At 44.5% G+C, this 17477-nt stretch overlaps 1 protein-coding gene across 1 annotated transcript in view; it reads right to left on the minus strand.

Annotated features, from left to right (window-relative positions):
• Positions 1–1687: 1687 nt before the first annotated feature.
• LOC138769625 (complement C3-like) overlaps positions 1688–17477 on the minus strand; it is a 91689-nt gene continuing 75899 nt past the window's right edge. Inside the window, exons 31-40 of the mRNA XM_069948222.1 lie at positions 15224–15311; positions 13429–13480; positions 13182–13269; positions 11584–11673; positions 9504–9609; positions 7929–8018; positions 7689–7772; positions 2966–3049; positions 2691–2832; positions 1688–1902 (exon numbers count right to left, since the gene is read on the minus strand). Coding sequence (XP_069804323.1) covers positions 1764–1902; positions 2691–2832; positions 2966–3049; positions 7689–7772; positions 7929–8018; positions 9504–9609; positions 11584–11673; positions 13182–13269; positions 13429–13480; positions 15224–15311 — 963 coding nt within the window. The 3' untranslated portion in view covers positions 1688–1763. The remainder of the gene's footprint in view (positions 1903–2690; positions 2833–2965; positions 3050–7688; positions 7773–7928; positions 8019–9503; positions 9610–11583; positions 11674–13181; positions 13270–13428; positions 13481–15223; positions 15312–17477) is intronic.

Below are 17477 nucleotides of genomic sequence, written 5' to 3' on the forward strand. Positions count from 1 at the left end.
ACCACCTGGGTGGGATAGGTGGAGTGCACGACCAAGTAGAGGCAGCCATTCCCCCATCTGGAACACAGAAAAAAAAATTTTAGTCAGCTCTCCTAGAACACCATTCACACTAGGCAGGAGCACGTTGCTATGGCTGAAATTGCAAACACACAAAAAGCACAAAAATGCAACAGCTCACCGCAATGGCAAGATACAGACCCACTACAGACATGAAAATAGTTAAAAACAGCCCCTTCAACTGTTAAAAAAATTCCCACAAAAATAATGGGGCTCTTTGTAACCATTTGCAAACAGTGTAAAGCACCCCACCAACGAAAAGGTGGCCCCATGCCAGGACGGACCCTACACTGTACTATGGCCTCTCCATGGCATGAAATACGCCTTTGCTCTGGGCATGCAAGATCCGTCTTAGACCATCTTTTTTTTTCTTTTTTTAGCAGTTGGAGGGGGGGGGGGCTGCTTTTAACTATTTTCATGTCTGTGGTGGGTCTGTACCTTGCTGTTGCGGTGAGCTGTTGCATTTTTGTGCTTTTTGTGTGTTTGCAATTTCAGCCATAGCAACGTGCTCCTGCCTAGTGTGAATAGTGTTCTAGGAGAGCTGACTAAATTTGTCTTTTTTTCTGTGTTCCAGATGGAGGAGTGGCTGCCCCTACTTGGTCGTGCACTCCACCTATCCCACCCAGGTGGTGTAATTACTTTTGCCGGTATAAGACGGATCTTGCATGCCCAGAGCATAGGCGTATTTCATGCCATGGAGAGGCCAGAGTACAGTGTAGGGTCCACTCTGGCATGGGGCCACCTTATCGTTGGTGGGGTGGTTTACACTATTTGCAAATGGTAACCAAGAGCCCCATTATTTTTGTGGGAATTTTTTTAGCAGTTGGGGGGGGGGGGCTGCCTGTATTGGGTCTGTATCTTGCCTTTGCATTTTTCTATTTTTGTTTTAGTTATATGGAATGAGTATTTATTTGGTTTGGAATCCTGAACAATGTAAAATATTTCGCATCAATGATATAGCTGAAAGCATTATACATGACCATATGCTAGACTGAACTTCAAGAATAACAGAAAATCCCATCACTGATCCAGAAGCGGTCCATCGTGACAGGTACACTTTAGGTATATCAGTGCTTACTGTTACATGCTGAGATATAATGGGGTAGTGCTGTGTAGTCACTTGTTGATGCAACAGCCCAGTATCAGCTATCGATTTATTAGATTGGTGATGTACAAATTGTGTGTTTCATCTGCTACCACTCACAGCAATGGCTGCTTATTCCTTCAAAACCTATGTCACCCACTGGTACCCATTCCTTTCTATCTCACAATCTATCTATCATGTCATGTTACCCTTCTGCCTCTGGAAAGTTCTGGTTGTCAAATCTCAAGATATTTGGAGATGCCAAAATCCATTGAATACAATCCAAGTCTCTGAATCTCTAATAGCAACCAAAGCCTAACATGGTGCCCATTGAAATCAATGATCTGTTGGTATTACGCAAGGCCATGGAGAGTCCTTCAGAACTTTTGTATCTGCTTTCCCCTCATACATGATAATGGACCAGTTCTATCAATATGAAGTCATTATAAAATCTCCTGTATTTTTATACCCCAAACCAATGGTCTATATGGGGGTCCAATAAGAAAAATGTGAGTCTATATTAATAGAAGTGACATGAAACCAATGGACAGAAAGCACCTTTATTGATGTATTCATTATAAGAGAATATAAAAAGAACATGGTCGGGGTGTGAAATAATTCATCAGTTACAGCCGCGGATCTCCAGCTCATCTACAAACTGGAAGAGGTCTTCACAGAGATAAGAGTTTTCAGGTTTCTGGCATTCCCGGTCACTCGGCCACATCTCAATCCAAGTGTCCCTGGTTATCATGTAGGAATATCTGTAGAGGAACCAATGAGTAGTAAAAAAAATAAAGGAAGAACAAATAGCACATGTAATGTAAAAGTCAAAACCCAGTCTTGGACCTTGGAATATAGCCACAGCCCAGTATGGGAAAATTCTAATTTAAAGGGGTATTCCACTTAAGCATAATGTTTGCTATGTTGCTGCCCATGGTGGGACTAACAATTCCTTCCATACTTGTTATTATCTATTCAGTCTTCTTTGCCCAGTTTTCAGTTTTTCTGCAGAAAACACAAAAATCTGTATGTGATCTCTGTCTCCCCCCTCCCTTCTGAGACAGCTGATGTAAACAAGTCCCTGGCTGGCTTTATCTTCAACATTGTAGCTTCTGTGTAATGCTGGGAGAGTTATTCTGAGGTCAAGCTGCTAATGAATTCACTGTGATTAACGCTCCCAGCATTACAAAGAAGCTACAATGTTGCAGATAAAGCCTGCCAGGGACTTGTTTTCATCAGCTGTCTCAGAAGGGAGGGGGGAGACAGAGAAAAAAGATCACACACAGATTTTTGTGTTTTCAGTAGAAAGCAGCAGCTCGGAATTGGGGGAAGGAAACTGAATAGATAACAACAAGTATGGAAGGAATTGTTAGTCTCACCATGGGCAGCAACATAGCAAAAGTTATGCTTGAGCAGAATACCCCTTTAAGTAAATATATATATATATATATATATATATATATATATATATATAATTTTTTTTTTTTGGCTCAGCTGTGTTCTCCTCATGTACTATATTCATAATTCACAATGTTTTACTATCACTTACCCAGATGCAGTGTCAGTGTTCCACAGATCTTTGGTCACCCCCCAGATCACATAGTCTTGGCCTATCTTCAAGTCTAAGGCCGTCCTACATTTAGCATGACTGATAAATTCCCGTTTTTGTTCAGAAGAAATTTCATCTGTACCTGGAAAAATTGGAGCATAGTATCATATAAAAGCTGCACTGATGGGATCAGAGATTTCTATGTTGTGGTTTTTATTACATTATTGTGTGTACAAATATATCAGGACATACATTATGCACAGTGTATAACTTACCATGTTTGAGGACGGTTTTAATTGTCATCACGTAGGTGTCATAGTTATCGGCCTTCTGAATGGCGGTCAGTGTTGTCTTATAGACTGGAAATGAAATACATGCCGTCAATTCAGAGGATTATATGAGCTTAATATGATGTATGGAAAATCTTCAGAGGAGCAGGCCGATCACTAGGGATCAAGCAAAGTCAAAGCTACAGAATAGAAGTCCCATAGACTTTTAGTAAAATCCTACATCACTTGCTATAACTGCTTAGAGCAAAGATGAAGAGGCACTGGGGGAGGTTTATCAAACATGGTGTAAAGTGAGACTGGCTCAGTTGCCCCTAGCAACCAAGCAGATTCCACTAAAAATGCTCAAATGCTCGTAATTTGAGCATTTTAAGGCTCGAGTGGTCAGCCTGAGTAACAAGTAACTTAACCCCTTAAGGACAGAGCCGATTTCGATTTTTGCGTTTTCGGTTTTTCCTCCTTGTGCTTAAAAGGCCATAGCACTTGCATTTTTCCACCTAGAAACCCACATGAGCCCTTATTTTTTGCGTCACTAATTGCACTTTGCAATGACAGGCAGAATTTTTGCATAAAGTACACTGCGAAACCAGAAAAAAATTCAAAGTGTGTTGAAATTGAAAAAAAACAAACACATTTTGTTTATTTGGGGGAAATGTGTTTTTACGCCATTCGCCCTGGGGAAAAACTGACTTGTTATGCAAGTTCCTCAAGTCGTTACGATTAAAATGATTTATAACATGTATAACTTATATTGTATCGGATGGCCTGTAAAAAATTTAAACCATTGTCAACAAATATATGTTCCTTAAAATCGCTCCATTCCCAGGCTTATAGCGCTTTTATCCTTTGGTCTATGGGGCTGTGTCAGGTGTCATTTTTTGCGCCATAATATGTTCTTTCTATTGGTACCTTGATTGCGCACATACGACTTTTTGATCGCTTTTTATTACAATTTTTCTGGATTTGACGCGACCAAAAATGCGCAATTTTGCACTTTGGGATTTTTTTGCGCTGACGCCGTTTACCGTGCGAGATCAGGAATGTGATTAATTAATAGTTTGGGCGATTAAGTGTGCGGAGATACCAAACATGTTTATTTATTTATTTACTTTTATTTATAACCTGGGAAAAGGGGGATGATTCAGACTTTTATTAGGGGAGGGGGCTTTTTACTAATAACAATACTTTTTTTTTTACTTTAACACTTATACTAGAAGCCCCCCTGGGGTTAGGGTTATTCCCCCCTGGGGTTAGGGTTATTCCCCCTGGGGGACTTCTAGTATAAGTGCTCTGATCTCTCATAGAGATCTCTGCAGCATAGATATGCTGCAGAGATCCATGAGATAGGCACTCGTTTACTTCCGGCTGCTGCAGCCGGAAGTAAACGAGTGCCGAGCCGGGGACAGCGCCATCTTGGAGCGGTCCCCGGCCGGCTTCAGAAACGTAGATCGCTCCTCCGGGATAACATCCCGGGGGAGCGATCTCCGCCGCTAGACACCAGGGAACAGCTGAATCCGGTAATCGCGGTTCCGGGCTACAAGCGGCACCCGGGACCGCCGCGGTTCAGAGTGGGGTCGCCGCGCGGCCCCGCTCTGAACGTCCTTACCGGCATCAGGGCGTAAATATACGCCCGATGTCGTTAAGGGGTTAAATGAATGGGAGACTTGAGCATTTAACTAGGTGCCCCCTGCTCCGCGGAGTGCTGTTTTTGAGAGTTTTAAAGGGGTTATCCAGCGCTACAAAAACATGGCCACTTTTTCCCCTACTGTTGTCTCCAGTTCAGGTGCAATTTGCAATTAAGCTCCATTTACTTTAATAGAACTGAGTTTCAAAACCCCACCCAAACTAGAGACAAAAGTAGGGGGAAAGTGGCCATGTTTTTGTAGCGCTGGATAACCCCTTTAAAGGGAATCTGTCAGCTCCCGGGCCCTACCATAGGTACTGACAGTGTGCTGTAGCTGGCAGTCCCCTAGTGAGCATGGTCCCTTTTTGGTAATTTTCTGTGCAGCAGATAATGAACAATCTCAGGTCTCCTACTGTAATGAAGAGTCAAAGAGGAGGTGTTTGTGGCCGCCTCACCACTCCTTCCTCCTCCCTCTTCCTCATGAATAACCAATGCTGCCTGGCCTCCTGCTCGCTCAGCTGTCAGCCAGTGTCTCTGATTGCAGATCAGTCCTCTGTAGGCAGGTAATGGCTGAAAGAAACACTAACATATAGTTGAATCTCTGATCTCAATTATGTAGAAGCTGTGGTCTGAAGGTGACTCACCTGTCTAGTGACCTGCCAGCAGTTTGGTCTCTGGTTCAAAACCCCTGATGGACATGAAATAGAGGTCTTTGGTTGTTGTTGTTTTTTTCTTCTCATTATTGTATTATTGTTAGGCTATGTTCACACACAATATTTTTGCTCGGTTTTTTTGTCAGTATTTTGCAACCAAAACCAGGAGTGGAACGCAGAAAGGCTATGTTCAACCACTGTTAAAATTGAGTGGATGGCAGCCACTTAATGGCAAATAATTATTGTTATTTTAAAACAAAGACCGATATTTGCCATTAAATGACGACCATCTTTTCAATTTTAACAGTATTTCTATGTTTTCAATCCACTCCTGGTTTTGGTTGCAAAATACTGACCAAAATACTTAGAAAAAAATACTGTGTGTGAACATAGCCTTAAAAATTATACAATAATGAGAAGAAGAAAACAAAAAATAAATAAAGACCTCTATTTAATTTCCATCAGGGGATTTGAACCAGAGAATGAAATGCTGGCAGGTCACTAGACAGGTGAGATACCCCTAGACCACAGTTCCAACACATTTGAGCTGAGAGATTCAACTATATCTGAGTGTTTCTGTCAGACATAACTTGCCTACAGAGAACTGATCTGCAATCAGAGACACTGGCTGACAGCTGAGCGAGCAGGAGGCCGGGCAGCATTGATTATTCATGAAGAAGGGGGAGGAGGAAGGAGTGGCGAGGCTGCCAGAATGTGGCACAAACAACGTCTCTTTGCCACTTCATTACAGTAGGAGACCTGAGATTGTACATAATCCGCTGCACGGAAAATTACCAAAAAGGCACCATGCTCACTGGGGGCTGCCAGCTACAGCACACTGTCAGTACCTTAGGTAGGGCCCAGGACCTGACAGATTCCTTTTAAATGAGGGTCCATGGGCTCTTTTTTTGCATATTCATGTTTCCAAGGTTAATGTTTCCTGAGATCAGTGATCTGCTCCGAAGAGGGGAGGGTGACAGAAACACCACAGAAATAGAATGGGAACAGCAGGGGGAGCAGGCATGGATACATCGAAGACTTCTAGGTTGCTGTATTACGGCACTTCTACAGACTGACAATAATGCGCTCCCAATCCAATATAAAGTCCGATTTAAGATGGAAAAATGTTAGGGAATACTCTCTTATACATTTACTTGTAGAGAAACCAAAAATTTAAAGAAAACTCCTACACTACCTTTAAAGCTGGTTCCTCTCTGACCTTAGTTCCCATTGTCTATGACAACCATAGATGCCATAGGCTAGGTGGAAATCAAACTACACCCGCCAGTCACTGTCATTTTATGTGTGTATGACATGATCAGACCCATCTTGTTTAAAATTCGAAGTAGTGACTTGAAGTTGTTAAGTGCACGGGTTGCCACCGTTCCTTACACATAAAAGAGGGCCTCATGCACACCCTGTAAAGATTGTGAGTGAGCACCTAGTACTAAGCCGCTAAAAAATTGTGGGCAAGAGCCTGGTGGTGACCCTTCTTATTATTGTGGGTGAGACCCTGATGGTGACCTTCCTTATAATTGTGGACAATAGGCTGGTGTTTAACCCCAAAAAAATTTGTGTGAGAGACAGGTTTGACATTCTGAAAAATTGTGGGCGAGACCCTGGTGGTGACCCTCCTTATAATTGTGGACAAGAGCCTGGTGGTGACCCTGTGAAAAATTGGGGGTGAGAGCTTGGTGTGACCCTGTGAAAAATTGTGGGCAAGAGCCTGGTGGTGACCCTCTGAAAAATTGTGAGCGAGAGCCTGGTGTGACCCACCTTATAATTGTGGGCAAGAGCCTGGTGGTGACCCTCTGAAAAATTGTGAGCGAGAGCCTGGTGTGACCCACCTTATAATTGTGGGCAAGAGCCTGGTGGTGGCCCTGCGAAAATTGGGGGTGAGAGCTTGGTGTGACCCACCTTATAATTGTGAGCAAGAGCCTGGTGGTGACCCTGCGAAAAATTGTGGGTGAGAGCTTGGTGTGACCCTGTGAAAAATTTTGGGCAAGAGCCTGGTGGTGACCCTCTGAAAAATTGTGAGCGAGAACCTTGTGGTGGCCCTGTGAAAAATTGTGAGCGAGAGCCTGGTGTGACCCACCTTATAATTGAGAGCAAGAGCCCGGTGGTGACTTTTGAAAAATTATGGGTGAAAGCCTGTGGGTACGTTTATCCCCTCGGCAGCACTAAATACCCTCTGTGACAAAACACTAGCGGCAGGGCAGGGCTGGCGCAGGTCAGGCCGGTTTTACTTAGAGGCGTGTGCTGCTTGGTGAATCCAGTGGGACATTTGGGGCGGAGCCTAGTTTAATTATGGTCTTCATAAATGTCCCCCATAGAAGCAAACACAGATGGGGGGCAACAGTCACACCGGTGGGGCCCAAATCTTATCTTAGGCTCAATATTAAACCATTTAATAATAACATTATAAAGATCTCACCATAATCCACCTCAGATTCACACGCCTTTGAAAATCGAATACGAGAGCTAACTTCTTCCAACTTCTGCTGCATAAAGCAATTCTCTGCCAAAGGAAAGAGGAAAAAAATTGATTGAATTTTCACACAGACCATCCCAGTGCATATAAGTTTTTTTTCTTAAACTTGAAAATGTATTCAACGTATCAACCAATTAATCTTTCAACAAAATACTAAACATAGAAAAAAGTTGTCGGGGTTACCTTCTGCGCAGCGGCACACTTCTCCTTTGCAGATTTGTCCCAGGAGTTTGCTGCCTTCTTCCACGTGGTAGAATTTAGTGCAACGGTTTTCTGGTGGGCAAAAAGATTTTTATGTAAAAATAATGAAAAAAAATGTGCCAGTACCAGGGTAAATCTGGACCCATCTCTGATTTAAAGGGGTTGGCTGCCGCTTGGCATTTTTTAATATATTGCTTCCGGTGCGTTTAAAACAATAAACATGTTATACTTACCTGTCCGGGCTCCCTCAGTGTCCTTCTATGGTGTTGCCTCCACTATCGAAGAAAACTCGTTTCGGGAGTAGTAGCCGGCTCAGCCAATCACTGGCCACGGGGCTGTCCTGTCTCGGTCAGTAATTGGCTGAGTGGGATGTCACTCTCAAGACGACGTTGTCTTTTGGAGATGGAGGCTCTGCAGTCAGTGCAGGGCCATCGCCCACACCAGAGGAGGACACCTGGGGAGTGCGGAGAGGTAAGTATAACATGTTTATTGTTTTATATGCACCAACAGCAATATGTTAAAACATGCTGAATGCTGGGCAACCCCTTTAAGACTCATACAACTCATCACCTTTATTGAACACAGTCTTAGGTCATACACTCAAAATGGTATAAACTGAAATGGTGAAAACTGAAAAGTCTTACCCTGCAGCTAAGCAGAGGTTAAAACTGTCAAAATAGTAGCTCCTCCTGTCATGATAGAGCTTTGTTTACACCTTAAATTGTTTGTTTACATTCTGTTCTGCTTGTTTCCTTGCACAGCACACCTAGTGGCCATAGGGAGAACTGCAGTGTGTACTTGTGTTCCTGTGTGCGTTATTGTGTGTGTCTGTGTGCTACTATGCTTTGTTTGTTGTTCCTGTGTACATTATTGCTTGTGTTGTGCGAGTGTGCTACTGTGTGTGCGTGTCTGTGTGAGTGTGTTACTGTGTCTTTTCTTTGGGAGGAGGAGGGGGGGTTCTTTACAAATATTTATTAAAACTGAATGAACTTCTATGTTTCCTAATCCCTTATATATACTATGTGCCCCTTACGCTCATGCTTGCTCTCTATTTCTTTCTCTCTATATTTATACATACAGGGGGAGGTACAGTCATACAGAAGATATGCCCCCCACTTGCAGCCAGATATGCCCCCCACTTATAGCCAGATGTCCCCCCCCCATTACAGCCAGATATGCCCTCAGTTGCAGCCCAATATGCTTCCCACTTTATTACCACATTTGCACCCAGATGCCCACTAGTTTTAGACATATGCCACCCAGTTCCAGCCAGGCACTGCACCCCCCCGGTTCCAGCCAGACACAACTTGCAGGTAACGGTAACTTTCCCTGCTTATTGGCTGGCCAACACCGTTCCAGCCACTCAGACTGCAGCTTCTACCAGCCAATAAGCTTTTGATGGAAACAAGGCCTGGCACATGCACCAGGTCTTCTGAGTACAGGTACGATGATGGACCCATGCCTAGATTGGCGCATGCATAGTGCAATATTTATAGTATTGCACTGTCTATGCGTGGGGAAGAAGACCGACGTCACCATACCAGCCAGCCACCTTACCTGGAGAGTAGTAGTCGTACACTGTGACGGAGCCCGGCTGGATAAGTCCTACTGCAAAGTACTGAAGAAGGTTGAATTTTAGACAGTCTTCCTCCTTATGGGAAATCTAAGAGTAATAATGAATAATAGGGATTATCTAGTGGTTTGAGGACAAAGGCTACTAGGGTTATCAGATTGTCCCCATATAAAAGCCATGTTGGGGCATTCGGGAAACAGATCCCTGATCTCAGGGAGACCAGCCAAAGATAATACTGTCAGCTGCTGGTAAAGTGCTCAGTACAGTGAAATCCCAGGTGAGCACTGCCGGAAGCATTTTGGGAAATCCGAACTCAAAATGGTCACAAGAGAAATTCAAACAAACTTGGGCTACTGTTACTCCTTCCCAAACCCTACGAACTTAAAGGAATTTTTGGGGAAAAATATACTGATGAGCTATCCACAGGATAGGTCATCAGTCACTCCCTGATGAGCAGGTGCTGATACCTGACACCTCGCCATTCAGAGGTTAGGTGCCTTCACGGCCCAGATAAAGGGTGTGTTCACACCTACAGGATCCGCAGCAGATCTGCAGCTGATTTGATGGTGCAGATTTGATGCTCGGTGTTCAGTTATTTAAATGAAATACGCTGCGGATCCGGTTAGTGTGAACGTACCCAAAAGGATTATAAGCTCCGTTCACCATATAGTGGCTGTTCATCATTGTCTCCATTGACCATATAACAGCTGTATAGGAGTTAAAGGGGTAGTGCACCCAAAAAAATTTTCTTTCAAATCAACTGCTGCCATGAAGTGCCAGAGATTTGTAATTTACTTCTATTAAAAAATCTCAAGCCTTCCAGTACTTATCAGCTACTGTATGCCCAGCATGAAGTGGTATTATTTCCAGTCTGGAGAGCAGGAGAGGTTTTCTATGGGGATTTGCTCCTTCTCTGGACAGTTCCTGACATGGACAGAGGAGGCAACAGAGAGCACTGTGTCAGACAGGAAAGAAAACACCACTTCCTTCTGGACACACAGCAGCTGATAAGTACTGGAAGGCTTGAGATTTTTTTAATAGAAGTAAATTACAAATCTCTGGCACTTCATGGCAGCAGTTGATTTGAAAGAAAATTTTTTTGGTGCACTACCCCTTTAAGCTGCAGTTGCACATGGCCACCTGCCAACTGCTACTAGCCAGATTCAATGTTTAATGTGGGCACCAGACTGTCAGTGAGAGTGAGGGTTGTTGGCACCTAACCAGTTAGTATCTGCTAAGCTATCCATTGGATATCTCATTTAACATCTCATGTGTCCAAAACCCCTCTAAAGAACCTCAGATCGGATTTGCTGACGAATCAATCTCCAGATATTTTGATGGCATTTCCTCTCGGATACTCTTGAACCTCTTGGGTATGACTTGTACGAAGATAAGCATAAAGAGAAACTGACTGGCACCAAGGCTGAGCCAATGGAGACTCACCAAATGACTATAAAAGACTATAACATCATTCTGGTGAACAACCTGGGAAAAATGCCAGGCCCACATCAGCTATATGTATTCTATGCTTGAAGACCAAGACAGTAGGAGCAGAAGGAACAACCTGGAAAAATGCCAGGCCCACATCAGCTATATGTATTCTATGCTTGAAGACCAAGACAGTAGGAGCAGAAGGAACAACATGAGATCTAAAGGTTTTGTAGATCGGTGATTGTTTAGTGAATCTATTACAAGGTCGAAAACCAGATAGAGAGGGCTGCATGGACAAGTGTTGGATGATGTATGCAGCCCATTGTTGCTGTCATTTATCAGACACACATCGGCTGGTCACTCGCCCTATGCAATTTTGGTCTGTTAGGCCAATAATCGCCCCATGTAATAGGACCCTTAGTCTTCAAGAAAACAAGGAAAGCTCAATAGGTGGATACAGTATGTAAGAGGCAGGATCATAAAGACAACCCAAGGCTATCTACCATTTTGGGGTATAAGGAGTCATAGTGTTGTTCTCCACCTCCCAGGAGATAATCTACGAGGTTTAGTCTTACAGAGAAGCTTGTACTATGATGATCTGATCAGTCCATGCAGCAACAAGAAACGTCTTACCCGGTCAATGTACAGAATCAAACGGCCCTTATCAAATGCGTCCCTGTTAATCTCGAAGTTGGAGACGTATCTGTCCGCTCCTTTCTTGAGCTAGAAATAAAGGACTCAATTTTTACAAACCTTAGACAATAAGACATCATATAAAACATCACTGGCAGGCAGGTTCAGGTTTTGTATAGCAGCATTTGTGGATATAGAGGTCTGTGGTATTACTCCATATGGGTAGGTTCACACTGAGGAATTCTCATAGATTTTCAGGCAGATTCTGTGTCAAGATGTGTGCGGAATCCGCCCGTAATTCCGCCCATAAAGAATGTAATGGGCTTTCCGCTTAGGGTGGTTACACACTGCGTTTTTGCAATCCGTTTAACGGATCTGTTTTTTTTTAAATGTCAAAAAAGTAGTGTCAACAGTACTTTATTGTGCGTAAAAAAACGGATCCATTTGATCCGTTGTTTTTTTTTATAATGAAAGTCAATGGAAAAACAGATCAAAAACGGACGCACACAAATGCATCTGTTTTTTGCAATCCGTTCTTTTACAAAAAACGGATCCATTAAACGGATGCTGAAAACGGAGTGTGAACCTAGCCTTATTTGTTCACACAGCGGAATTTCCGTGCTGAAAATTGCGCCGTGGAATTTAATATTCAGTGTGGAATTGAGGCGGAAATTGCGCGGAATTTATTCTGCTTCATTTCCTTGCAAATTCCTTGAGAATTCCTCTAATGTGAATCTACCCTGAGTATGTGCACACTGGAAAAGGTGAGGAATTGAAGAGGTATCCGCTCTTGGGGTATGTGCACACTGAGCAATTCTTGAGGAATTCAAGCAGAATTCAAGCAGAATTTGAGCAGAATGCAAGCGGAATTTAAGCCCCCATTGACTTCTATAGGATTCCTCTTGCAGAATCCGCCCAAAGAATTGACATGTACAATCTTCGGGCGGAATGCGGATTCTGCGCGGAATCCGCACGGAAATTTACTCTGTGTGCACGGGCAGTCGGAAATCCCATTGTTCTTTATGGAAGGAGCAATGTTGCATTTATACGGGCGGAATTCCACGCGGATTCCGCCCGCTTTTTATGGCGGAATTCGGGCGGAATTCCGCGAGAATTGCTCAGTGTGCACATACCCTCCGGGCGGAATGCGGATTCTGCGCGGAATCCGCACGGAAATTTACTCTGTGTGCACGGGCAGTCGGAAATCCCATTGTTCTCTATGGAAAGAGCAATGTTGCGTGGAACTCCGCCCGCTTTTTATGGCGGAATTCGGGCAGAATTCCGCTAGAATTGCTCAGTGTGCACATACCCGAAGTCAGTGGGGGCTTAAATTCCGCTTGCATTCTGCGGGTCGGCCGGCCTCCAGAAGATGACGTCTTTGACAAGATTACAGACGGGGTTGGTCGACACGGATCAGGTATGTATACTGCACTACACTTCCGGGTACACAGGCGGGGGTCGTAAAACACGGGAAGGGAGCCATTCACATACATAACATACATTACAAAGTTGTATAACTTTGTAATGTGTGTTATTTTGTGAATAATTTCTTAGCGCCGCACTACCCCTTTAAATTGCCTCTAAATAATGATACTCACCCTATTCAGGTCATCTATATCTGGTTTAAAACCGGTCATCATAGAGATATCAATGACAGACATGGTGGAATCATGGTTTTTAAGGAACCTACCAAAAAAAAAAAAGTAGAGGTTATAGCTTTAGTCTATTGCTGTGAGATCTATATATGCATAATTCTATACTGTTCACTCATCCAATGTATTTCCTTATACTTGTGTCCAAAACATGAAGAGATTTATACTATATTACCAGTAGTTATGGACTCACCGGGTGCAGATAGTCATGGACACAGTTGATATGGCTTCCTCTGGTCTCCGAGCTGTGTGAGAAAGTGTAAGAATAAATCACATTTCATCTGACTGGGCTCACTGGTGGAGATCAGACGGCTTAGTTCCCTGGGATACTGGGCCTAAGTACCACAACCTTCAATGTGATAGATAGCAAGATATCCTTAGCAATCTCTCTAGGCAAGATTACTTTTTATATACCACCACAACCAGCGCCATTGTTATCTATGGGTTATGTCATGTGGGAGGGGCTAAACTACAATACAAGGTCAACCTTTACGCACCAACATAATTATCACTTGGCAATAATGTACATGACCAACATAGAGAATATTCAAGAATAAAAAGGAGCTTATTGTCACTGTGGTGGCTGCCCTGCAGCTGCGACCGTTCACTTGCTAGATGGTGATGTGTGAGACCACTTCTATGGTGGATGGTCGGTGGAATATAGCTCAGCGAGTTAAGAGGTTGTCGTGACACCACAGGTGTGATGGTATAGCGGCTTTTAGTTTTTTGTGGCTGGCTGTATTGATCCCCAATGGTCGATGACCTGCCGGATTTCGATGGGTCCCATAAGCACTTATCACAGTGGTCCAGAGTGGAATTATGACCCACCCGGACTGTCAGTACTGCCACCCACAGAAAGGGGAAATAACCCAAGGACAGTGTAGCTTGTGTGTAGGTGCTGGTGCAATCATCACTGAGTCCCAGTAGAATAAATAACACTTTCTTTACTAGTAAGTCTTCTGTGATACAGGATAAGTAGTGACTGTTGAGACTTTCGTTCACCAGATCTGCACTGAGAGATACTGAGGTAGAGAGTGAAATAGCAGTGCTGAGAAGAGTAGAGAGTTTAGAGTAGTGGAGAGGGGTTTGTCTTGAGAGTCCCAACCCAATGTAATACTGTGCTCTGCCGGAACTTTAGAAGAAGAATACTTGAAAGAAGAAGAATACTTGTGCCCGTGTTTCAACCTTTGTCACTATACCACCTTTTGCCCTGCAGTGTCCCGGTACCCGTCCTATTGGGGTGACACAAGTTCCAGTCCTAGTTACCCGCGTTGAGCCAAGTGTCCGAAATTTTCTGGTGTCATCTGTGCTGCGAGCACGGAGCACTATACACAGCCAGCAGCAGGGAGCACTATACACAACCGGCAGCACGGAGCACTGTACACAGCCGGCAGCACCGAGCGCTATACACAGCTCAGCTTTATTTGTCACCTACTAAAATTGCACACACCCCCTGCCCGTACCATGGTGGTGTCCTAGGCTGGTTCCTACCCTTTGTACTTGCAGGCCTGTCATACTGACATGAAGCTTTTGTCTGTACTTCCATGCAATGTCCTTGCATTGGGCATAGCCAGCTATGAATAAAAGTCTGTACATCCTCCCATCTTGTATAATAATGGCTGCTCATAGTTCAGCTCGGACAGCCCCCTCCGCACTGGGATCAGATGCAGGACAACATCAAGGAGACAGATGAGGTCCAGCACAGAAGTTTGATTAAAATTACTGTACAATGTTTTATTCCAACCATTTAAAAACGTAAAAGGCCTAACACTACACGTTTCAGGTACACGCAGCCCCCTTAGTCAGGCTAAAAACCATCAAGGCTATGGCCATAAATCATGTTTTGTAGTATAAGGGGGACATGTGTACCTGAAATACATAGTCTGCAGCCACCTGTCTGTAATGGATGTTATACAGCACTGAATCTCTCCAGATAATGGATTATTAATACTGATAAGCAATGATAAGAGAATCACAAGACATCTTACCTTGAGGTTCGTCCTTGATGGTCACTGACAGATCAAAATTGTTGCATTTTTTCTCCTCTGTTCCAAGAGTGTAATATACAGATGATACCTGGTGGTCACATGGGATTATATTCAATGTTTAACATACTGTAAGCAATAGAAAACTCTGCGAATAATTTCTATCTATCTATCTAGATCAAATACACAGTGAGCCAAAATTAAAAAATCAAAGTCGGGGGCTAACCATGATAATTATTGAAGCGAGAATGCGGCGGTCCTGGCACTGTCAGTGGTGTGCATCCCCCAGCTCTGTGCACTGTGATAAATGACATGATAAGTTTCTATGACATGATTAAACCCCATCCCATGTAATAGCCAACCCCCCAAATATTGCCCCATGTAGTAGCCAACCCAACCAAAATTGCCCCACATATTAGCCAGCCCTCCCAATAGTGCCCAAATAGTAGTCAGCCCCCCAAGTGTCCCATTTAGAAGCTAGCCCTCTCCAATAGTCTCACATAGTAGTCAGCCCTCCCCTGTAGTCTCATATAGTAGTCAGCCCTCCCCTGTAGTCTCATATAGTAGCCAACTCTCCCCTGTAGTCTCATATAGTAGCCAACTCTCCCCTGTAGTCTCTTATAGTAGCCAGTTCTCCCCCATAGTCTCTTACAGTAGCCAGCCCTCCCCTGTAGTCTCATATAGTAGCCAGCCCTCCCTCATAGTCTCATATAGTAGCCAGCCCTCCCCATAGTCTCATATAGTAGCCAGCCCTCCCCTATAGTCTAATATGGTAGCCAGCTCTCCCCTGTAGTCTCATATAGTAGCCAGCTCTCCCCTGTAGTCTCATATAGTAGTCAGTTCTTCCCCATAGTCTCTTACAGTAGCCAGCCCTCCCCTGTAGTCTCATATAGTAGCCAGCCCTCCCCCATAGTCTCATATACTAGCCAGCCCTCCCCCATAGTCTCATATAGTAGCCAGCCCTCCCCATAGTCTCTTATATAGTAGCCAGCCCTCCCCATAGTCTCATATAGTAGCCAGCTCTCCCCCATAGTCTCATATAGTAGCCAGCTCTTCCCCATAGTCTCTTATATAGTATCCAGCTCTCCCCCATAGTCTCATATATAGTAGCCAGCCCTCCCCATAGTGTCTTATATAGTAGCCAGCTCAGCCCCATAGTCTCATATATAGTAGCCAGCCTTCCCCCATAGTCTCATATAGTAGCCAGCCCCCCCCCCCCCCCATTGTCTCATATAGTAGCCAGCCCTCCCCCATAGTCTCATATAGTAGCCAGCCCTCCCCCCATAGTCTCTTATATAGTAGCTAGCCCTCCCCTGTAGTCTCATATAGTAGCCAGCCCTCCCCCATAGTCTCTTATATAGTAGCCAGCCCTCCCCCATAGTCTCTTATATAGTAGCCAGCCCTCCCCATAGTCTCTTATATAGTAGCCAGCTCCCCCCATTGTCTCATATAGTAGCCAGCCCTCCCCCCCATAGTCTCTTATATAGTAGCTAGCCCTCCCCTGTAGTCTCATATAGTAGCCAGCCCTCCCCCATAGTCTCTTATATAGTAGCCAGCTCTCCCCAATAGTCTCATATAGTAGCCAGCCCTCCCCCATAGTCTCTTATATAGTACCCAGCCCTCCCCCATAGTTTCTTATATAGTAGCCAGCCCTCCCCATAGTGTCTTATATAGTAGCCAGCCCTCCCCAATAGACTCTTATATAGTAGCCAGCCCTCCCCATACTCTCATATAGTAGCCAGCCCTCCCCATAGTCTCTTATATAGTACCCAGCCCTCCCCCATAGTCTTATATAGTAGCCAGCCCTCCCCATAGTCTCTTATATAGTACCCAGCCCTCCCCCATAGTCTCTTATATAGTAGCCAGCCCTCCCCATAGTCTCTTATATAGTAGCCAGCCCTCCCCATAGTGTCTTATACAGTAGCCAGCCCTCCCCAATAGACTCTTATATAGTAGCCAGCCCCTAAACCAGTTGTTAAAGGGAACCTGTCACCCGTGGATGGCCCCCCAAACCCACCCTACCCCTGGATACAGCCCCCCATACTTGCCCAATCCTGCCGATCCCGCTCCTGATGCCGGGCCTGCCGCGGAGATACGGCTGCCCACTCATCTTCTCATGTAAGCATTGGGGGCTATCCATGGGTGACATGTCCCATTAGCTTGGACTCACACTTTTCTGCGGCCCCAGAGGCCCCGGGAGGTGCCCAGCGCAGGACATGTGTGATGACGTCACTGCGCTGCCGGCGTCGGAACACTG

This window comes from Dendropsophus ebraccatus, chromosome 1 (genome assembly GCF_027789765.1).
Source record: "Dendropsophus ebraccatus isolate aDenEbr1 chromosome 1, aDenEbr1.pat, whole genome shotgun sequence".
Classification (NCBI taxonomy): Eukaryota; Metazoa; Chordata; class Amphibia; order Anura; family Hylidae; genus Dendropsophus; species Dendropsophus ebraccatus.